General features: G+C 39.4%; 3 protein-coding genes and 2 pseudogenes across 5 annotated transcripts in view; 1 reads left to right on the top strand and 4 right to left on the bottom strand.

Moving 5' to 3' along the window:
• LOC143711009 (uncharacterized) overlaps positions 1-6,512 on the bottom strand; it is a 28,853-nt pseudogene extending 22,341 nt beyond the window's left edge. Inside the window, exon 1 of the transcript XR_013194725.1 lies at positions 5,623-6,512. The product of XR_013194725.1 is annotated as an uncharacterized LOC143711009 (transcript). The remainder of the gene's footprint in view (positions 1-5,622) is intronic.
• LOC143711142 (uncharacterized) overlaps positions 1-24,600 on the top strand; it is a 376,270-nt gene that overhangs the window by 124,919 nt on the left and 226,751 nt on the right. The gene's annotated exons all lie outside the window — the stretch shown is intronic.
• The window catches only part of LOC143711160 (uncharacterized), a 312,783-nt gene that overhangs the window by 140,691 nt on the left and 147,492 nt on the right, over positions 1-24,600 (bottom strand). For 2 of the 3 annotated variants that reach the window (XR_013194754.1, XR_013194753.1), the window contains exon 2: positions 6,489-6,572. Coding sequence is in view for 1 of the 3 variants with exons in the window: in XM_077202509.1 (XP_077058624.1) it covers positions 6,545-6,572 (28 nt within the window). In the remaining 2 variants the exon portion in view is untranslated. Of the gene's footprint in view, positions 1-6,441; positions 6,573-24,600 lie in introns of those variants that run through there. The other variant, XM_077202509.1, reaches the window with a different exon arrangement.
• LOC143711084 (uncharacterized) overlaps positions 1-24,600 on the bottom strand; it is a 276,637-nt gene that overhangs the window by 154,138 nt on the left and 97,899 nt on the right.
• On the bottom strand, positions 4,316-5,251 carry LOC143711163 (uncharacterized; annotated as a pseudogene).

Genomic DNA, 24,600 nt, shown 5'->3' with positions numbered 1-24,600 from the left:
CTGGTTGCGCCCAACTGGCCCACCCGGACCTGGTTCTCCGAACTGATACTCCTCGCGACAGCACCTCCTTGGCCAATTCCTCTGAGGAAGGATCTCCTTTCTCAGAGACGGGGCACCCTCTGGCACCCTCGACCCGGTCTTTGGAGGCTCCATGTGTAGCTCCTGGACGGGACAAGGAAGGTTTGAGTACCCTGCCACCAGCGGTGGCGGCTACCATCACTTCCGCTAGAGCATCGTCCACGAGACATGTCTATGCGTTGAAGTGGAACCTCTTCGTCAACTGGTGCTCTTCTCGCCGAGAAGACCCCAGGAGATGCTCGATCAGTGTTGTGCTTTCCTTCCTGCAAGATGGGATGGAGCGAAGGCTTTCTCCCTCCACCCTGAAGGTGTATGTAGCCGCTATCGCCGCATATCATGAAGCAGTTGAAGGTAAGTCTCTGGGGAAGCACGACCTGATCGTCAGGTTCCTGAGAGGAGCGAGGAGACTGAATCCTCCTCGCCCTCCTCTCGTTCCCTCTTGGGACCTCTCAGTGGTGTTAAATGCCTTCCAGAGGGCTCCCTTCGAGCCTTTGCAATCAGTTGAGCTTAAGTTCCTGTCTATGAAGACAGCGCTGCTGGTTGCATTGGCCTCCATCAAGAGGGTAGGGGACCTGCACGCATTTTCCATTGACGAAGCGTGCCTGGAATTCGGGCCCGGTCACTCTCACGTGATCCTGAGACCCCGGCCTGGATATGTGCCCAAGGTTCCCACCACTCCCTTCCGGGACCAGGTGGTGAACCTGCAAGCACTGCCCCTGGAGGAGGCAGACCCAGCCTTGGCACTGCTCTGTCCAATACGCGCTCTCCGTGCTTACGTAGACAGGACGCAGTGTTTCAGGACCTCAGACCAGCTCTTTGTCTGTTATGGTGGGAGACTGAAGGGAAAGGCTCTATCAAAGCAGAGGTTGCCCCACTGGATAGTGGACGCCATTGCTTTGGCTTACCAACAGCCAGGCCGACCGTGCCCCCTTGGTGTGACAGCCCTCTCCACCCGGAGTGTGGCTTCCTCTTGGCCCCTCGCTGGCAGACATCTGTAGAGCTGCAGGCTGGGCGACACCCAACACATTCGCCAGATTCTACAATCTCCGAGTGGAGCCAGTGTCCTCTCATGTACTCGCTTCAACCAGCTAGTACTGGACCCGCTCAGGTGTCTTCGCTTGCTCGCCATTCCACTCCACGGACTGGATACGTGCGATATTTCCTCAGGTAGCCTCCTCTCTGAAGCCCCGAGTCCTCCAGCACTGTTGACGCTGGCGCCAGTGTCTATTGCCTGTGCGTCGACTAGGTGCCTCCGTGTGCATGGTTCCTCCCTGAGTAACCCCCACATGTGTATTTCCACTGTAAGCCTTCTTGAGCATGTGTCTTTCCCTCGGCAAGCCACCTTGCCCCTCCTGGAGTTGAAAGCTACCAGCCCACGGGCTGGTCACTCCAGCGTTCCTCCATATGTAGCCCTCCGGCCATATGTGTATTCTGAAGTCCTCCCTACGGGTAGGCATGCTGCGGCATATTTCCTCTGAGATATGCTTCCCAGTGTACCTTGGTATTCCTATGTTAATTAGGACTCCTTCGTCCGTGCCAGTATCACGAAAGGGGGATCAGACTTTCGCAGGGCACTGGAAGACAGCTGTGAAGGTGGTGTGATTTCACGGGGACCCCCATTCGTCGTCATCCGACGTAACTCGGAGTGACTACGAAAGGGAACGTCTCGGTTACGTATGTAACCCTCGTTCCCTGAGTAGGGAACGGAGACGTTACGTCTCCCTGCCACTTCCGCTGTACCGCTGGGTAGACGCCTGAGTTCAGTCTCGGCTCCTCAGCGAAGACATGATCTGCCTTTGCCGACGTCTCTCCTTTTATACCCACGCGGTGGGGCGGAGATACGCTATGCAAATTCTGCAGACCCATGGCATTTCATCGCCATTGGCTCGTTTTATAATATACGAAGATGATTGGCTTTCTAGGCGAAACCCCCATTCGTCGTCATCCGACGTAACGTCTCCGTTCCCTACTCAGGGAACGAGGGTTACATACGTAACCGAGACGTTTTTCTTTGGCTGCTGTAGCTGTGTCTTTAAAATACATTTGCTATGGCACAAAGCTGAAGACAACAGGATGACAATGACTGATTGTTGAAAGTCACAATCATCATATAACGGCCCGATTCACTGATCTCATTTGCTGCCTAAAGTTGTTAAATGGTTGATGTTTTGTAGTTTTGATTTTGTTGTCATTGTGATTCTACAGATCTATCGGGGATTTGACATCCAGAAAATATTAATGATTGTAAAAAAGGTTATGCTCAGAACATTTTGAACTTCTTGATCAGCTAGACACACACAGGCTTCAATAATCGGTGTATGAATCTCAACAATGGTGACAATCATAAGTTTTATGCTGCAATTCATGTAGAAAAAGCCAAAAAAAAGCCATGACTCCCAATATGCATTGCAGCATGAATAAATTATGCAGCTGAATTGTCTGGTTATTTGCTTTCATTTTTGCCTTTTGCTTTTATTTTTGCTTTTGGTTTTGTGTTGACTTTTAGTTGCGTATTTTGAGATGTTCAAATTTATTGTTATCTTTTTTTGATTGTCACCATTGCTGAGATTCATTGGCTGATTCTTGATGTTAGTGTGTGTCGAAGTAAAGCCATAGTTCAAATTTTTTTAGTGAATGATGAGTTTAAAAATCCTTCATAACTGATTAAGCAGTACTGCTTGATCTTTTGCTGTAGTTTCACAGTCTAGTAATATAATCTACACGTTATTGGTAAGGAATTGACACAGGCTGAGACCGGTGGTCCAAACATAATATAATGACATCATGATCATCAACACCTGATCTCATTTTTGTTGGCTTTGTTTTCACCACAACAAATGTGTCTTAAAAATACACACTTAAAGCAGGCAAAAATAAGCTAATGTTAAAGTCAAGTGTCAAGAGCCCAACTAAAGCAAACACTGATCTTCATAATGGTAACGTCAAATGAAACAAAACATCTAAACCTCTGTTAATACTCAAAAGGAATTAATGTAGACGTATGAAAAAATAAAGTCAATCTGGTTAGTAATAAGTGAAGCTAGTAATGCTATTTTTTGGAGTTGTTTAATCCTCCTCTGCTGAGATCTTCAGAGATTTAATGTGTTCTGTGGCTGAATTCAGTTGTAGTTCTTGTGTTTCGCTTTTTTATCTTCTTGTTGTTCCTCTGTCCTTCAGTGATTCTGCTTTTTAACATCAGGTGTTCATCACTAATGCTCAATCATCAGTTGATTAATCACTGCATTATATAATTAACTTCAACACTGCTTCAGTGTTACTCCAACTCTATGTAGTGTGGACACACAAGTGTTCATTTAAAACTGAAGATTTTGCAGTGGGGTTTAAAGGGTTAAATGTGTCAGATAAAAAAAACAGAGTGAAGCGTATTTTAACGGTAATCAACTGTAAATTAATTTATGGTGTAAAACTGTAGAAGAACAGCAATTTACTGGCAACCCAGCTGCCAGTAGATTACCGTAAAATCAAGGAAAAACAGTAATATTCTGTCAAATGTAACAGCCAGATGTATTAAACAAAAGAAGTTAATTTCACTGAAATATTAGTGAAAGTTCATAGAAAAAAAGTAATGCAAAGTCAATAACTGATAAGGAGAGTAAATATGAAACTGAAGTGTTTTATGTGCTTTGCACAAGATGATATAGGAGAGATCTTTTAGTTTAATTATTTAGTTTTGTGGGTCCCCGTTGTGCTGGAGAGTAGAGCCTGTGCTTCAGTCAGAGATGAGCAGAGAAACACTAATGTTATGCTGCCGGTTGCTTTATTTAAAAGCAGTAACTGTGTAGTTGCTGATGCAGTGACAATCTCCTTGCTATGTATTTTTACACATACATGTATGCTAGTGTTCGCTATACGAACTGCAAAGACTTTTGTTAAAAGATTTTTAATTAATTCACTATTACATATTAGGTGTTTGCAGTTTTATATAAAGAGATATTCATTTTCAGTGGACTCTAATGAAGGAATTTTATGATACTATAAGTATAAATACTAGTTTTTGAACTTGAACTGTTTAAAGCAATCGGTTTTCCATATTATATGAGTTACCTGCCATGGTATTTTTACGGTAACATACTGTAAAAAAGGAGAGCTGTAAATTAACGGTAAAAGGCTGTAAATTAACAGCACATTGCTGGCAACTAACTGCCAGTAGATTACCGTTATTTTACAGGGCAATTTTTTACAGTGAAAAAGATGATACATAGATAAACTTCTCATCTGGCAAAACACCGGTGGATCATATTTTTTCACAACTCCCAGTTTTACTCTGAGATTTTCCCATGGTGATTACACTGTAGTTTTAACATTTTACGAAAACATAAAAGATCACAATCTCGATGATTCAATTGAAAAGTAGTTCATCTTCAAGATCACAATATAAAATCGTCAGAACGCCCACCCATACAATCTGTCACTCATCATGGCTATTGGGAAACTAATTGGTTTCTCCACTAAGTGGTTTCTCCACTGCATGGATCTTCATGTGTATCTTCAGGCTAGTTTTAATAGAGAAACCCTTTCCACACTGATCACACGTGTGCGGCTTCTCTCCAGTGTGGATCCTCTCATGCGCTTTCAGATTTGATGACAGACTGAATCTCTTGTCGCAGTGTGAACACTTGTAAGGTTTTTCTCCAGTGTGAATTCTCTGGTGTTGTTTTAAATGGCTTGCTGAAATAAAAGTCTTCTTACACTCAAAGCACATGTACTCTCTCACACTAGTATGAATTTTCTGATGTTTTTGTAAACTTTGCTGCAGTGAAAAACTCTTTCCACACACAGCACATGAATGTCGCTTCTCCTTCGTATGAATTGTCAGGTGTTTCTTCAGGTTTGATGACAGAAATGTTTTGCCGCAATGATCACATGTGAACGGCTTCTCTCCGGTGTGGATCTTCATGTGAGCATTAAGATTTTGTCTGTGAGTGAATCTCTTTTCACACTGATCACATGAACGGCTTCTCTCCAGTATGAACTCTCATGTGAAGCTCAAGCCATGATTTTTGTGTGAAACTCTTCCCACACTGATCACATGTGAACGGTCTCTCTCCCGTATGAACTCTCATATGAAGCTTAAGACTTTATTTGTTTGAGAATCTCTTTTCACACTGATCACACATGAAAGCCTTTTCTCCAGTGTGGATTCTCATGTGACTCTTAAAGGTTGTATCAGTGATTTCTGGCCTAGGCTCTGAGATCTCCACACAAAAACAAATGGGTACAACCACCACTCAAAGCCAAAATAAACAGTGTTCCAACCAATCACTGACAGGGGCGGGTGTTGTGAGGTTTTGCACTCGTGCACGGCTGGACGCGAAATCGGAGCAACACCCGCCCCCGTCAGTGATTGGTTGGAACACTGTTTATTTTGGCTTTGAGTGGTGGTTGTACCCATTTGTTTTTGTGTGGAGATCTCAGAGCCTAGGCTGCCTACAGAGACGCGGTTTTTGGACGGCATGCTTATGGGGCGGGCAGCTAGCTGATCATTAGGAAAGATTAGACATTTATTTTGGGGCCAGAAATCACTGATACAACCTTTAATGTATCCTGAATCCCCGAAACTCTTCCCACATTTATCGCATGTGAACGGCTTCTCTCCAGTGTGGATTTGCATGTGTCTTCTAAGTTTATTAGAATCCATGAAACTCTTCCCACATTTATCGCATGTGAACGGCTTCTCTCCAGTGTGGATTTTCATGTGTCTTTTAAGTTTATCAGAGTCCATGAAGCTCTTCTCACACTGATCACATGTGAACGGTCTCTCTGCAGTGTGAACTCTCAGGTGATGATCAAGACTGCGTTTGTTTGAGAATCTCTTTTCACACTTATCACACATAAACGGCTTCTCTCCAGTGTGGATCATCATGTGACTCTTAAGGTGTGATGAAATCCTGAAACTCTTCTCACATTTGTCGCATGCGTATGGCTTCTCTCCAGTGTGGATCCTCATGTGAACCTTAAGGTGTATTTTTTGTGTGAAACACTTCCCGCACTGATCGCAGGTGAACGGCTTCTCTTCAGCGTGAACTCTCATGTGAACATCAAGACTTTCTTTGTATGGAAAACTCTTCCCCACTGATCACATGTGAACGGCTTCTCTCCGATGTGGATCCTCATGTGTTCCTTAAGACATATTTTTTGTGTGAAACTATTCCCACATTGATCACATTCATGCGGCTTCTCTCCGGTGTGTATTTTCCTGTGTTTAATAAGATTTTGTTTTTGTGTGAAGTACTTTCCACATTGATCACATGAGAACGGCTTCTCTCCAGTATGAACTCTCATGTGCGCATCAAGATGTTTGGTTGAGATACTCTTTCCACACTGAGTGCAGGTTGTAGATTTCTTGGCTCTTCTTTCCTTTAAAAATTTATTTTTAGTCTTTGAGCGACTCAAAGGTTTTTCTCCAGGTTTGACATGATGTTTCTCCTCCACTTCACTCAGTTCTTCACTCTCCTCGTTTTCTTCCATCAGGTCTGACATGAAAGAAAAAAAAGATTAATTTAATTTTCAGTACATCAAAATAATTCAAATAGAGAAATATGAAGTGAAAGAACATAAAAGTGAGCTCTGATGTAATAGACAACTGCTATAAAATACTACAATAATTTTCATGAAATAAGTATCTTTCCATTAATGAGGTACATTTATCTTGATTTGCAATTTTTTAAACTAATCACAACTAATTTTTGTTTTTTTTGTTTTGCAGAATTAACATTAATGCTTTTGAAAACTAAATGTCTCTTATACGGCAAGTGTTTATGAATTATGTCCGAATACGACAAAGGGGAAATTAAATTAGACAGATGTCTAAATATATAATCTCATGACTTTGAGTACCTAGCAAAAGAAAGGTTTGCTAAATTATAGTAGTACAAACTGAAATTGTCACGGATTTTCAGGAACGAACCCAATTGCAGACAGTTTGCTGACACACAAGGTTTAATGATAACAAAAAGGGAAAACAAAACCCCACGAGGGAGGAAAAACAGCACAGGCAAAGCAAAAGACTAACAACAATAGACTAAGACTTAAACATAAAACTTCACAGGAACAAAATAACTATAACAAGAAAACTTCTTTGTTTAGACAGAACTCAAGACAAGGTACTCACAAGTATTACCGTGTGTGGATACACACACAATCAATCACAATGAACCAGCACAGGACAGCAAACACAAGGGGATAATATAGGGAGAACAGATAACGACAGCAGGTGACACTGATCAGGCAATGAAGACAAGATGAGGATAACAAGGGGGCGGGGAAAGAGAACGAGACAACACAAGCACACAACCCAAAATCAAGGCCATGTGCCTCACACAAAACATGGGTCTGTCATGATCCTGCCTCAAGACTAGAGAAAGGAAATGACAAGAGGGCAGAATCATGACAGAACCCCCACCTTAAGGAGCGGCTACCAGACGCTCCAAAAGAGGACATCAAACACGAGACATGACAGACTGGGAAAAAGACACAAACCAACAAAACATGACAAATAAAAGCAACGGCATACAAGAATATACAATAATGGGGTTGGGATGCATAAATAAAAATAACAAACAAGGGAGGGGGGGTGGGGTAACAAGAAAGTTCATAGGTGGTTGACCAGGGAGGGTAGGAGGACTGGGGGTCTTTGGTTTACGGGACAAGGGTTGAGGACGAGGAATCCGAGCTGACTTGGACGGGGAGACACATGGAGAAGCCTTGGGGGAATCAGACTGGGACAGGGTGACACGTGGAGAAGTGCTAGGAGAACTAGACTGGGAAGGAGACGGTACAGGACAAAAGACAGGGCAAGATGTAGGCGACTGTGGGGCGGAGATGGGCAACACTGTGGCTGGCTGAAGAGCAGGAAAGGGGTCAGTGTACTCAGTAGCAGAACCAAAAACAGCGCTCATCATATCAGATTCAGAAGAGGCGCTACTCATGTCAGACTCTGAACCTGCGATGTCTGCAGCTGACACTGGAACCGAGTTGACGGGAACAGATCCTAGAACAGTGTTGTCTGAAAACGGCTCGGGAACAGCGCTGGCAGAGACTGGCTCGGGAACCGCGCTGGCAGAGACTGGCTCGGGGCCAGCGCTGGCCGAAGCATTGCCCTCAGCAGCTGGTCCAGGAACCGTCGCAGGTTCAGGGGAAGGAAGAGACGGGGAACGGGAAGCCCCCTTCCTCCTCCTCTTTCTCCTAGGGCGGGAAGCAGAGACCATAGCCGGATCTGTGACCGGTTGGGGAAGCGCAGCAGGTGCCGTGTCGGGCAGAAGAGGAGCTTTCTCTGGGTGGGTTGACTCAGTCGCTGAGGACTCTGAAGGGGACTCCCACGAGGTCCGCCTCCCTCGTTTTCCACGAAGACCGAAGGAAGCAGATGGAATCTCAGGAGTCGTGGAGGAGCTAACCTGGTTCCCAAACGTCACGACGCCTAACAAACGACCCTGAGGAATAACAGGCAGACAGGCAGAAGGTGAAGACCTCGTGGAGGAGCCCTGCAGCTCCTCCTGACACAAACGGTCCACCACTTCCCAAAACGGACGGCGAATCAGCCCCTCCCGTTCAGTCAAAGGAGGAGGACCATTGAGACCTGCGATGAAGTATGAGTTGAGGAGGATCTCAGGCAAGAACCTCCTCCTCTCTTCCACGGCCTGGGCATACTCTCTCAACGACCTCTCTCCCTGGGGGGAAAACGGTGCCTTGCCACCCTTCATGTCGGAGGTAGTCGACAGCCACCATTGTTCAAGGGGATCAGATTGTCGCTTGGCAGAAAAAGACAAACTGTCTGCTGGGTTCTTCTTTGGCTGGTTCATTCTGTCACGGATTTTCAGGAACGAACCCAATTGCAGACAGTTTGCTGACACACAAGGTTTAATGATAACAAAAAGGGAAAACAAAACCCCACGAGGGAGGAAAACAGCACAGGCAAAGCAAAAGACTAACAACAATAGACTAAGACTTAAACATAAAACTTCGCAGGAACAAAATAACTATAACAAGAAAACTTCTTTGTTTAGACAGAACTCAAGACAAGGTACTCACAAGTATTACCGTGTGTGGATACACACACAATCAATCACAATGAACCAGCACAGGACAGCAAACACAAGGGGATAATATAGGGAGAACAGATAACGACAGCAGGTGACACTGATCAGGCAATGAAGACAAGATGAGGATAACAAGGGGGCGGGGAAAGAGAACGAGACAACACAAGCACACAACCCAAAATCAAGGCCATGTGCCTGCACACAAAACATGGGTCTGTCATGATCCTGCCTCAAGACTAGAGAAAGGAAATGACAAGAGGGCAGAATCATGACAGAAATAACAAGATGTTTTAAAGTGAATGTCCTGATTGAATAATCTTCGTAACAATGTATTGCTTTCCTCTACTTATATATTTCTCTGTAAGATGAATCTATGAACCAAAAGGAAAATTACTGGAAATTATTATTTTGTAGATAAGAGGGAAAAGAATGTATACATTTGGTTAGAGCTGTAATATTTTGGGAAAAGGGAAAGAGAATGTAAACACTATAACAACAGTAGTCAGACTTAGCAAAGTTTAAGAAGAACATTTATGGAAAAAATAAATATAATGAATTGTGTAAGAATGTAATTTAGAAAATGGAACAGAAGCAAATCCTAAAAGTCATAAAACACTTACGATTATGAGACTTCATTATTAGGTGATAAAAAATGTGAAATTAATGTGAAGAATAAGGAAATAAGGGAAGAATATTCTAGCACTGTCTAAAAGGAAAATTAACCAAGAGATAATGGTAAGATAAGATAAAATAATACATGGATAGAAGGCTATTACCTATTACTTGTAGTAAGAGTGAGAAATAAAAAAAAGATACAAAACATGGGTTATTACATTGATAGAGCAAATAACAGTTATTAACCAGAACAAAGAACAGTTATTAACCTTGGATGTATGTATGTGTATGTACAGTATACGTGGCTGGAAGATGAGAAATGTGTGACTATTATATGACGGTGATACTGCGTTAATTGGGTTAAATATTGGTAACACTTTACAATACGGGTGCACTAATAAGCATTAATTCATGGTTAACTAATGCACAGATAATACTGAATTAATGTGTAACTAATGATTATCTAAGCTATTCATTAATGATTACCACATTAGGAACTAATTAAGAGTCTGTATGGTTAATGTATTAGTTCATACATGAATTGTTATTAATTAAATATGTAATTGTGAATTAATTCCCTAATAACTAATTTTTTTAACTAATAGTGTCAATTAATATGTTAAAGGAGCATTTCACCCCTGGGAACCTTGATCTTCATTGAAAGTGGGTCATATATGTATTCGAAATCTGTCAAAATTTTCAAATTTGGTGCCTTCTGACCGAGTTATGACAGAAAGTAACTTTATAGCGCATTAGTTTGGTAAACCACATTTCCCACAATGCAACGCGTTTGAACAGCTCCAGAAGCCACTCCCACTAATCCAGAACACCGCCTATGCGTGACCCGCCTATACGAGAATGCATTACGCTAGCTAAAGTTACCACTTGAGTTTGAAAATCATTTGCGATCTCATTCTTGATTTATTCCTTCTTACTATTTATTTTGAAATGGTGAACTATTGTATGGTACCGGGATGTTCAGTCACCTCAAGGAATGGTCCAAAAGTAAGTTTTCATGCCCTACCAGGAGAGTAGGAGAGTATCTAGGACGCCTCTGTCCATATGCGGTGCGAAACTCGGATGGTTCACAACACAACACTCCATGTCCGTGTCTGCCTCTGACATTTCTTCTAGAAGGAATTGGCATTTTAGAGATTCTTTGCAGCAGACAGACTCTAGCTCGGTGTCCATAGGCGCACAGTTACAGCACGAGCACCACCAATTCGCTACAGCGCGAGCAAGCCCGGGCTTCTCGTCTGCGCCGGGCTGGTCTCCTGCGGCGGCCGCGGCCGCTCCCGCAGCCGACGCCTCTTGTTCCTTCATCAGCCTCAGCTGCTCTTCGCTGTATTGTGGCTCGTATAAATAGCCACGAACATCAGTTTCGAGCAAAAGATTTTCAAAATCCTCGTCTTCCATATCGTGTGTCGTAAATTCAGGCATTATGGTAAATCTAACTCCTTGAGCGCTTGTTAGCTTAGCTTGCTGTCTTCCAAGCAAGATGGCGGATTATTAGTTTAGTTTCTTCAGGTTTAGTCCCACCCACTGATCTGTAATAGGCCGGTGGGGTGAGTGGGTCCCACGCCCTTGAATAATAATGAGCTAAAGGCTGTAGTTTTCTTAATATGCAATGAAATTTATCTTCCGTCCTATCGTGACGCAAAATGACGATATTTACGTCACGATAGGACGGAAGTAAAACACTTAAATCCTTTTTTCTCCCATCTCAGAAAAAAAACAAGCAAAATTCCACCATCATTATAATATATGACTGGGTTTCTAAAAATACAAACCTTAATGCAAATGGGTGAAGTGACCCTTTAATTACCAGAATGAGCCAAAGTCTTGTATTTCAACTTCCAGATAATACAGGTACACTAATATGCATTAGTACATGATTAATTACTTCATTGTAAGTGCAAATTCATGTGTAAATTACTACAATTACTAAATGACTAGTTAATAATGATGTGCCTCAGCAAGTAAAGTCATAACATAATGATACCTTTGCAAATCATTAGCTAATGATTAATTAAAGCAGACAACTGGTAGTTGAAGTGCATAGCTTTGACAAATTGTGGTAATTAACACATTAATTTACACTATTATTTAATAAAATATGTTATTAAGGAATTAATACACAATGACACATTGAATTAATAGCAATTCATGTATTACTTAATCTATTAATCATATAGACTCTTTATTAGTTGCTGATGCAGTAATCATTAATTAATGGTTTAGTTCTTCATGAATCATACATTAACATTAATGATTATCTGTGCATTAGTTAAACATGGATTAATGCATATTAGTGCACCCGTATTGTAAAGTGTTACCTAAATATTTTTAAATACTTTAAACTGAAAAAAGAAAATTGGCCGTGGTGGGCAAGTGATGAAAGCGGTGTTGCGACTGAACACTGTGTAACACAGACTATCATAGCAAACCTAATTTATGCTAAAGCAATAAGCCCTGTGTAGCCGTGGTTTACAGGATTTATAACAGCAAAGGATCATTGTTGGGCACAATGAAGAGTGGAGCGCCTAAAACCCCATTAGCTGTTATAAATTCACTGTAAACAACGGCTTCACAGTGCTTATTGCTTTTATAAAACAAAACAAAGAAATTAAAATGTAAATATTAGTAGATAATGGAATAGTAGATTGCCAGGCAACACACAGATGCAGCAACACACACACTCAGTGGCGCAGCGATACTTATGTAATGCAGTCTGCTGTATGTTTACGGGAATTTTACAACAACTTCGAACATGGCTCAACCAATCAGAATCAAACCGTTTTATAATAAAAGACAAATTTGATTTCATGGCAACTTAGCAGTATTCTTATCAGTGCTTTATTTCAGTTCTCAATATTTGTTTATTTAAAAAGAAACAAATTAAGAACATAATAAACATTGCTTCATATTCTGAAATGTAAAATAAATATCCATAGTAAAAGAAACAGCAATCTTTTTGTAAATATCTTGGCCAGGACTCCCTGAGAGAAGAGTTACTGTAACTCAATGGGACTTCTCCTCACTGTCAGAAATAGGGGTACAGTAGGAGTCCATTTCTGTCCCCCAAGGTACATATATGTACCTTTTTGAGGGTCAAAAAGGTACATATATGTCCCCAAGCATTACAAGGTACATATATATACCGTTTCTTTTAAAGGTTAAGGTACAATATCAAAAGACAGCCAAATTTTTTTGTAAAAATAATTTAGTTTTTTTTAAGGTTTTAAGGATACCTTAATCATTTAAGGTAGATTTTAACTTATCACTATATTTAAGTAGCCTTGAAATAAAGGAAATAAAAGTTTTGTAAGTCAATTTACTGAGATTAAATCATTATAACACAGCAAAAACTCCAGTGTTAAATGGCTATTTGGCTCCAGACTCAAGAGTGTTAAAGTGTTCAAATATGAATGTTAAATTAACAATCAAGACTGTTAAAGTTAATGAGCTCATTAAGTGATTCATTGAGTGATGATTGACCATTATTGAAGACACCTGATGTTAACAAACAGAATCACTGAAGGAGAAAATAAAAAAAATTAAGACACTGTTATGGTGATCAGTGTTTGCTTTAGTTGGGCTCTTGACCCTTAAACTGTTAATATTAGATTATGTTTCTCTGTTATCTGAGTTAAAACTGCCAGATGAACAAAGAGAAAAGTTGAGCAGGTGGTGTTGGTTATGTTTTGACATAATCATAATTTAACCTGAACTCATTTAAAGTCTAATTGCTGACTTAAATGTATATTGTTGATTACAGCAGCCTGTGATTCTACAGACTAAAATCCAGAAATTTGTAATCGTAAGAATTTCTTAAAAGTTTTTCTGATAAAACAAATCTTTCTTTTACGCACACACAGATATCAAGAATCAGTGTATGAATCTCAACAATGGAACAACTTTCAAGAAATATTTTGGTTTATAATTAAAATGCTGGAAATCATTTGCTTTAGAATCACAGGCTGCTAAAATCAACAATATACATTTAAGTCTGAGATTAGATTCCAAATGAATTTAATGATTCAAGTAAATTATGATTATGTCAAAACATAATCAGCACGACTTCATCACCTTTTCTCTTTGTTCATCTGGCAGTTATAGCTCAGATACAACAGCCAAACAAAATCTAAAATTAATGATTTGAGGGTCAAGAGCCCAACTAAAGCACACACTGATCACCATAACGGTGTCTTAAAAATTATATTTTCTCCTTCAGTGATTCTGATGGTAACATCAGGTGTCTTCAATAATGGTAAAATCATCCCTCAATGAATCACTTAATTAGATCCTTAACTGTAACACTCTTGAGTGTTAATTGAACACTCATATTTTAACACTCTTGAGTCTGGAGTCATATAAACTCCCAGGAGAGTTCAATTAACACTTGAGTTTTTGCGGTTGGATCTCAAGGTACATAAATGTACCTTTTTGAGGGTCAAAAAGCATTAAAAGGTACATATATGTACCGTTTATTTTAAAGGTTAAGGTACAATATTGTACCCTTGAGGGTACAGCCCCAGTGACAAGCCATTGTACCCCTAAAGGTACAATTATGTACTTTATTTTCTGAGAGTGCTGGTTAAATAAAGGTTAAATAAAAAAAAAAAATAAAATAAAAATAAAATACACCAGTGTGCAGGCATTTTTGTTTTGTTTTATATACAGTAGATGTATATATTGCAAAGGAATGCAACATTTTTTTCTGTGAGGGGGGAACAGGAAGAAATATGTATCTGTAAATATGTAATTTTGCATCTGAAGTGCAGGAGCTTAAGGGTCAGCTAGTAATAAATCGAGGCTAGCAGCCATGGGTCCTTTATCTAAGGAATGTGGCAGAAAGGAGCCCTGCTTCTAGGAAGACCTTGAGATCAGCATAAAGGCACCAGCTTTTCCTGGTGTTGTCTCACTCACTCTACAGTGTAACATCTATGTGGTGACTGGGCCTTCTTGCAAGAATAAATGCCTTTTAAAAGACAATTTGAGTCAGATTGTCTCTTACGCAGTGATGATGGTTTAAAAGAAATTTTTGCCACAACAATACAATAGAACAAAGATACAAAATAAATAGTTTAATTTCAGGAAGGTCTATTAACATTACTGTTCAAGTAATATGGCCTACAAAAGTACAACAAAAAACTATTAAAGTAATCAAATGTAAAATGTTGTGGCAAAAATTCTATTAAACAATTATCACTGCGTAGAGACACTCTTCGAATTGTCTTTTAAAAGTATTATTTATTCTTGCAAGAATAGGATTCAGTCAACCACACAGTCAAGCTGCAGAATGAGTGAGACCCAAGCCCCTTTCACACAGCGCGTTGATCCCGGGAAATTGCCGGGAAATTGCCAGAACGCCTTCTGTGTGAACGCAAACACGACCCGGGATTGATGCCGGGATCGATGCCGGGTTGGGGACCTAGTAACATTGCCGGGATCAGTCCCGGAACGCGCGCTGTGTGAACAAATATGCCGTGTCGTAATGATGACGCTGAAGTGAAGTGAAAGCAGGCTAGTGAAACGGTACGTAATGCGCTAGTTTATAATCTAATAAGAGAAAAAAATGCACAAGCGTAGTTTATCGCAGCTCATAAGCAAACTATAGACGGCGTGAGACATTACATGTCACATCGATGTCACGTGTCTTTACGGGATTTTTACGGGTTGTGTGTGAACGCACTCTCTGAATCCGGAAAATCACTGGCAGTGTGAATGAACCAAAATCAAACGAACCCAGATCAAATCCCGGGTCGCTTTATCCGTGTATTTTCCGGAATCTTTGTGTGAAAGGGGCTCCAGAGGAATAGTTGGCTGGCAGTTTTATAGTGTTCTTTTCAAAGCTATCTCTTGTCACCCACTTGTTTAGACAAGATGAACAAAAGGAACTTTATTGCTACCCTTAAGACCTCCTCACCCCAGGGGTCTTTTCAACTCTGAAGTCAGAGCACAGGCCCCATCCACACTACTACGTTTTAGTTTAGAAACAGAGAACATTTGCCACGTTGCCACCTCCCGTCCACACTAAAACGGCAAAAACGAAGACCTAAAACGGAGAAGTTTAGAAACGCTGCCGACCCCGTTTTGTGTTTTGAATCTCCGGAGGGCATTTTAGTGAAGACGGGTCAAAACGGAGGACTTTAGAAACGATGACGCAGAGGCTCACGCTCGGCTCTCTGATTGGTTGTCATCAGTCATGGAGTATCCCTCCTGATTCATCACATGACCCGTCCCCGGAAGACAACATACAACAACAGCCTGGACTACCAGTTACGTTAGTTACTGCAACATGGATAACGAATTACAAGCGTTACTGACTTTGATGTCTTTGCTAGCAGCTCTTGTAAATTCTGCATTTTACAATGCTATAACTGCCTACATGCGTCGGAGGCAAGCTATTTTTCAAGCGATCTGTGACAATTCCCGTGTGCAGTGGAAACTATAGAAATGCAGTCCATTTACCAACATAAGTTCAACCAACATCATTTTTTTAGTTCTCTTAAGTAATGTTTTCCAGTCCACATTACTTGATACAGGAAGTTGAGTCAACAGACTGCATGTTGCATCAATTCGTGTTTTGAAGTGTAATAAACTTGACACTATAAGTTGACTCAAATTAACTCAGTCAAAACAAAAAGATGACTTGACTTAGTTAAGTTGAGTCAACTAATCTTTTTTTACAGTGTGGTGTGGACGGAGATCGTATTCGTTTTAATTCTCCGTTTCTAAACTAAAACGCAGTAGTGTGGATAGGGCCTGAGTGTCTAGACTCAGGCCTTACAGCTGTATAAACATAATAACAGAACACAAGGTTTTCTGTTCCCGTACCCAGAATACAGATAAGGAACCCATATGGCATTCCTTTGCTAAATCTACAAAAATCAATGGAAATAAAAATTTCCACCACAAAAATATAATTGCATAATTTTCACTATGATAGATTAATGCTTATTAAAGCTAAAGTTATTCATTCGAAAGCTGTGAGTATTTTTCTCTTTGCCTTTAGTTGTTTGATTCACATTAATTGCTCAATCGTCAGCCGCCTCTTTAAGGCCCTAATATACTTGGTGATATATAATCACCAATTCTGATTCTGACGTTAAGTTTGGGTTTTAGGGAGAAATGACAGCGCACCGCTGTGAGAGGAAGGAAGTTGCGCTAGACGAAGCAGCTAGTTTTTAATAGTTTTACCTCAAATATCTTCTTTTCATAATCCTTGGAAGCCAAAATTGAAATAGAAAAAAATAAAAAGAGATTAATATCACAGGCTTAAAGTGCAACCAGAAGTTTGAATGTTAGTTCTCTTGACTATCACTTATTAAGCAGGGTTTCGTGTTGTGCGCGCTGTAACTCTGTGTGAGAGATCTCTCTCTACTGGATTGAAAATAGCAAAAATGGATCACAGACAAATGATTTTATTTTATCGCATATAGAAACGGCTGTCAATATAAATCTTATATCAATAATAATTTTTTACATTTTCCCTAGTACCAACAGCAGAACCGGTAATGTCGGAGTTTATCGAAACTGCAGTCTTTGATCCACCTTATTTTACAACGCGGAAGTAAATATGATGATGTACTTCCTTATAATCTGTTGGACTTCCGAAATTGCTAGCCGGTAGGTAAGAATCCATGTTGTGGTAGCACGCACAAAACACTATTTAACACAGTGACGGTTAATATTGATCACACCCGCGGTGAATAACATAGTGGGGGGATGAAATGAAGAAGTGGCCTGACATGTTATGAGAACATTTTCAATTATTTTGAGTTGTGACTCGGAGTAGACGGGTCTTCGATGCACGTCTCAGCTCGTTTAACAAATGCCATCTCTGCATATGCTGTGAGACATTCATGGGAACGCGATGTGCGCTATTTCACCAGATTTGTAACGTAAATCATCTATAAACCTACGCCAACACAGCAATACATCAATATGTTTCTAAATATGCAAACTGTTCATTCATCGTAAATTCAAAATAAAAGTTTAAACCCTCATCATGAGTTTGTGTGTTTTGATGTCAGCATGTTATTGTACAAGAAATTGTACAAGAAATCTGCCATTCACGAAGAGGAAAGAGCAAAGTGAAACTCAAATACACACAATAAAAATACATAAATTACTGCTGCATTTTATAACGGAATTTAACATGCACCATTTCAAATGTACTGCATCGTGTCACATATTAAGCATGTGCGTGAAAAGAACTCAAAATGGTGATTGAACGGTTAATGCAACAGATACACTTTTAACTAATTGACTAAAACATAATAATAACAAGCAACTCGCATTTCCAGCTTCTTCGCACATTACAATAATGCTTTTAACCAAAGCCAACGAGCTTCTTGCAGCGTGCAGATCATAGGGTGCTCCACATACACATTCAGTTCTGGTGCGTGGATTATGGTCAAAACAAATATCTTGCAGGGATTTTTTTACACTGTAAACCCTAACGCTAAAAATAATTAATTGGTTTGAGTAGGACAAACTTAAATTAAACGAATTAGTTCAGTCAAATTAATTTTTATGAGTATTTAGCACTTTCTTTTTGTTTCAAGTTCACAGAACTGATATATTTTAAGTAAACTGAACTGTTTCATTGTTTTGAGTTTTATGAAATTATTTATTTTAATTTAGACAAACTTAAGTTTAACTGAAACGGCTGGGATATCTATTTCCCAGCATGCTTTGCGATGGCACTCGATAGGGAGAGTAAATGCTAAAATTAAGTGTAATATAATGTTTTTTTTTGTGTAAGATTAATGTTAAGTGTGAGATTTTGTAGTGATTAATGTTTTGTTATGCTAATTTAGAAGAATTTCTGTTAAAGGAGAACTCCGGGCAATTTTAAGTTAATCTTGATCGTTATACCTTTGTGAGTACTTTCTATAGAAAAAAAAACGAACCGGATTGGTGCTTGCAACACGGAGCTGCGACCGCAAATGCCCAGAGCTCCCCCTCAGCTAAAACGGCAGTTATGGGGGCATATACATAAAGAGTGTCTTTGTGCCTCTTAACAGACACAAAATGCAATTAAAATGTCTGTCCAACATGAACAGGGCCCTTACATGTGAACAAGATGCGTTTAGCAACAACCATTGTTTAAATTCACCTAAATAGTGTTTTAGACGGCTAGCTGTAGTCTCGCGCTGAAGTCCCGTGGGAACTCAGCTGTAGCCAAAGGTAAATGATGGGAAGTCCGGTTCTTTTCCGCGAACCGGTTCTTTTGGACAGTTCGTTTCAATGAACCGGTTCAAGAAATGGTTCGCGTTTGTGCCGTTCCGAATTATGGCAACAGAATGCGAAAATAAAAGAACTTATTTTCATCGTCTTCCTTTCCATGACCTCGAGATTCTGAGATAGCCTACTACAACTTGATGCGCAAACTCCCATACAAGTACTACGCGCTAAAGATTACCACATTTGCAGCGAACACTTTGACAAGGATGACTACACAGACACAACACAGCGGGACCGGTTGAAGAAAAAAGTGATTCCATGGACGAAGGTCGTGTGCAACTACTGTGGAGGTAATGTAAACTTTATTTATCCTTCCATTTGGGCGCTGTGTTGTGTCTGTGTAGTCATCCTTGAACGACACAAACGCGAACCATGTCTTCTTCACCTACATACTGCTATTTACCTTTGGCTACAACTGAGTTACCATGGGACTTCAGCGCAAGACTACAGCTAGTCGTCTAAAACACTATTTAGGTGAATTTAAACAATGGCTAAGTTGCTAAACGTGTCTTGTTCACATGTAAGGGCCCTGTTCATGTTGGACAGGCATTTTAATTACATTTTGTGTCTGTTAAGAGGCACAAAGACACTCTTTATGTATATGCCCCCATAACTGCCGTTTTAGCTGAGTGGGAGCTCAGGGCATTTGCGGGAACAGCTCCGTGTTGCAATCACCAATCCGGTTCATTTTTTTTCTATAGACAGTACTCACAAAGGTATAATGATCAAGATTAACTTAAAAATTGCCCGGAGTTCTCCTTTAATGTTGGCTTTAGGATAGTTACCATCATGGTGACAAGTGGTGCATGCAGCTTGATTTGAGAGGAAATAATCCCTTTATATTGTTGCGCTCATACAGCAAGTGCTTCTGTATAACATACTATTGTTAATATGTTTGCTATGTTCACAGATTAGCTTTTTAAAGCTAACCAAGTTTATACTATTAAAAGTGTTTTGAGTTCTGCCAACTTATTTGGGTTTACAGTGTACTTCCTAGATTTAAGTTATATTAACCGAATGGAATTAGTACTATTAACTTTATTTACCCAAGTTATCTTAACAATAAATTATTGAGTCACTTGGACACAAATCAAATTTTTTTTATGCTTAAATTGTTTGAGTTAATAAACTTAAATGATTTAAGGCAATCGGTTTCCTCAAACGGTTTGAGTTAAACGAACTCATCAGGTTTTACAGTGTACGCTTGAAAAAGCTATTATGGCACATGTGCAAATGACAACAGTCTGTCTGTAATCCATATTAAAAGTTAGCTAGCCAGTCAAAACTACACAATCGACACAGAACTACGGGTTCACAAAGTGGTTTACTGGAAATCTAACACATTATATTAAAAAAAATGGCGGTGCCCGCTCCAGAGTGAAAAATAAGGTGGATAATTTAGCCCTAGGTCACGTTTAATAGCGGGTTTTGCGATGGATTTTCATGATTAATACCGTTCCAAATTATAAAATATCCCGTCCTTGATATTAATATAATCCCGCGGTAACTAAAGAGCCTATCCTTTAGTCGTGTCCTCAAGAGTTAGGTGATCAGTCTATATAAATTGGTATTATATTATTAAATAATAGATTTCCCCTTTATTTTATAAGTCTACCTTTTGTGGTACTCTTCAACCGTGTTCGCACTATAACAATTTGTCATACATATATTCTTATACATATACACATGTTATATGCTGCACTCAAAAAAAATATGTGTTGGCTTTACTTAACTTTTTTATGTAAATAGGTTCCACTGGTTCCACATAACTGGGTTTCGTTAAACAAACATAATTTGTTCATGTAACTTCAACATCATGGAAGTCATTTTAAGCGATCCAATTAAACTCTGAGCAGAGTGTTAAATGAACACTGAAGCAGTGTTAAAGTTAATGAGATAATTAAGTGAATAATTGAGTGATGACAAGCAGAATCACTGAAGGAGAAAACCGGAATTTCAGGTCACCATTATGGTGATCAGTGTTTGTTTTAGTTGGGCTCTTGCCCCCCACATTATTAACTTCAGATTATGTTTGGCTGCTGTACATGAGTTATAACAGCCAGATGATCAAATAGAAAAGGTGATCTGATGATGTTGGTTGCGTTTTAACATAATCATTATATCACAATCATTTGACCTGAATCACTGAACTCATATAGAACCAAAATTCTGAGTTAAGTTTCCCTTATGGATTATAGCAGCACTGCCGTTGTAGAGTACACCATTTTTAGCCATTTCAATGGAATCCAAATGATCAAATCAATAAAAAAGAAACTTAAATTTTTTTTTAACTTTATGTAGGCACACACAGACATCAAGAATCAGCCTGTGAATCTCAACAATGGTGACAATTATAAAGCATGTTGCAGTGCATTCTGGGTGCCACCAATCAAAACTCATTCATGGCTCCCATCATGCATTGCTGCATGAATAAATAATGAGGTTATGTTCAGAGGTCATCTGTTTGTCACCATTGCTGAGATTCATACACAAAATATTGATGTCTGTGTGTGCCTGCATAGAAATGTTTTTTTGAAAGTTTTTTTGAAGAAGTTTTTTTTATTTTTTTTATTTGGTCATTTGGATTTCTTTGAAGAGGCTAAAACAATGGTATGCTCTACGATGGCAGTGCTGCAATAATCCATAAGGTAAACTTAACTCAGAATTTGGCTTCTGTATGAGTTCAGTGATTCAGGTCAAATGTTTGTGATATGATTATGTTAAAACACAACCAACATCTACAGATCACATTATCTATTTTATTATCTGGCCGTTATAACTCAGATACAGCAGCCAGACAAAATATAAAGTTAATAATGTGGGGGTCAAGAGCCCAACTACATCTCATCTCCATAATGGTGACCTGAAATTCCAGTTTTCTCCTTCAGTGATTCTGCTTGTTTACATCAGGTGTCTTCAATAATGCTCAATCATCACTCAATTATTCACTTAATTATCTCATTAACTTTAACACTGCTTCAGTGTTCATTTAATACTAAGCTCAGAGTGTAATTGGATCGCTTAAAATGACTTCCATGATGTTGAAGTTACATGAACAAATTATGTTTGTTTACCGAAACCCAGTAATGTGGAACCAGTGGAACCTGTTTACATAAAAAAGTTAAGTAAAGCCAACACATTATTTTTTTGAGTGTGCCTCTTTGGCTAGGCTGTTTGATCAAACAAATATCATGGTGATTATTCTTATCTCAAAAGAATGCTCACCCTCTGATGTCGTTCTCTTCGGGAAGGGTCCTTCTGGCCCGGTTAGAAGAATGTGACTCGCACTCAATGATCCAAGGTCCAGTCAGATGATTATAATAAATGTTACAGAATTTATTAAAATAATCAAATGAAAAAGGAATACTTGTTACAGATCATAAGTCATAAATCAATAAATCAATAAATCATTGAGTACTGACTAACAGATAGATACTAGCTAGGCTTGAAGCTTCTTGCCCCTGACAACTGCTGGTGTGTCAGGTTGGTGGTTGCAAGGAAGAGCGAGCAACTTCTCTTTTACTTCCTCTTATATAGTCTTTTCATGCAGCTGGCTTTTGTTTCTTCTAAGCTCAAGAAGCATCTAGTTACCTATAATTAGTAACATACTTGCACAAGACCGCTGTTGCAGAAAGGAGCTATGTTTCTAGCAAGTGATTAGAAGATATGGGTCCCTCGTGTACAGGGCTCATATAGATGAGGGGAAAAGGCTCGAGGTACAGTAATACATTTTAAATGTTCATAGTTTTCATTAGTTCAGACACTTCCCTCAAATAACTGGCATTATGCGGCAGCACATGTTTTGTATTGTGTCCTTTTCGACCTCTAAATTTGGATGAAGACAGGGGTCCTGTTGAAGATTTCGATAAAGCAAGGCTAATGCATTCTCAGATGGGCCTATTACCACAGTTTCGGTACCCATCGGCTTTATTCATACGGCCCCAGGTTGTATTTAAATTATCATTACAACCCTGTCAGCCATTTTGGAAAGCTCATTTATTTGTTCCTGATACAGTTTGGTGTTTTTGGTTTATTGTTAAAAATAAGAAAACACATTGTTGTAAACAATATTGAGAAATATCCAAATTTTAGTAACAGTTGCAAACAATTGAGAAGAAGATATAAAATAAATGTGTTACAGCTGTAATTAATGTATGTAATTAAATTTGTAATTACACACAAATGTAATTACATACATTAATTACAGCTGTAATTACATGCAGGTATTTTAAAATATAAGTACAATGTAAAAACATGTATTTACACAATAAGTCCATTGTATCAAATTATTAGTTTCACTGTAAGTAGTACTTAAAGCCACTTAATATAAAGTGGGACTGAAAAAGCTAAATTAGATTTTTCAAATCTCCCTTTACTGATAATTTGTTGAAATCAGACAAACAACATTTTGTACTCATTTCTTAGATTAACTGTTTATCTAAAAGTGATGAAGTGCTTGAATGTTTCTAACATGAATGTACTTCAGCATCATGAATGAATGAATGAAGAATAAACACCAACCTCTTTGTTCTTCAGGATCTTCAGTGTGTTTCATTCTGCAGGTTCTGGATCACTCGTGTTCTCACTGTCCTCTTTAATAAACTCAGTCTTTGCAGATTTCAGCTCTTCCTGATGCTTTGATGCTCGTCTTCACGTGTAGCTGATGGGAATATTCCAGCATTTATTTGAGAATTGCTTTTAGAGGAGCTTCACTGACCATGTGACCGATGTGGGAGGAGCTGATATGATGATGTGATAGTTTTGGGAGGAGCTTCACTAACCATGTGACTGATGTGGGAGGAGCTGATCTAACAAAATCAAAAATACATCAGTTACTAAGTTTGCTTTAAGTTTTTTTTTTTTAACAAGTCCATATGCGGTCAGTTTCCGGCTAGATCAGTTATAAAATGAATTAAGAGTAAAAAGATGATACTGTGGTAGATTTTTTCCTTAACCAACTAACCTGCTTTTTCCCTAACTAACTTGCTGCGCAGCATTAATGGCAGACAGACTTCAGCAAATGTCCTTTAAATGCTTTAATCATGGCCGGGAGAGTTCTCAAAGCAGTTCCCCAGAGAATCTCACCCGAAAAGAAGAATACATCAGGTTTTATAGGATAAAGACAGACACATCAAAAATAAGATCAGCATGACTAACATGTCACCTTCTATCAATATGATTGGTTCAATTGGTAAAGCAAGCACACCCTCCCCTCCTCTCACCCTCCCCCTCAAATTGAATCTCTTGTCGCAATGTGAACACTTGTAAGGTTTTTCTCCAGTGTGAATTCTCTGGTGTTGTTTTAAATGGCTTGCTGAAATAAAAGTCTTCTTACACTCAAAGCACATGTACTCTCTCACACCAGTATGAATTTTCTCATGTATTTGTAAACTTTGCTGCAGTGAAAAACTCTTTCCACATACAGAACATGAATGTGGCTTCTCCTTCGTATGAATTGTCAGGTGTTTCTTCAGGTGTGATGACCCAAGAAATGTTTTGCCGCAATGATCACATGTGAACGGCTTCTCTCCGGTGTGGATCCTCATGTGAACATTAAGATTTTGTCTGAGAGCGAATCGCTTTTCACACTGACCAC

Source organism: Siphateles boraxobius, unplaced genomic scaffold, assembly GCF_051911475.1.
Source record: "Siphateles boraxobius isolate OS27281-9 unplaced genomic scaffold, OSU_SipBor_1 49, whole genome shotgun sequence".
In the NCBI taxonomy this organism is placed as follows: Eukaryota; Metazoa; Chordata; class Actinopteri; order Cypriniformes; family Leuciscidae; genus Siphateles; species Siphateles boraxobius.
Note: the sequence above shows the minus strand (reverse complement) of the source record. Positions and strands in the feature narration are given on the sequence as shown.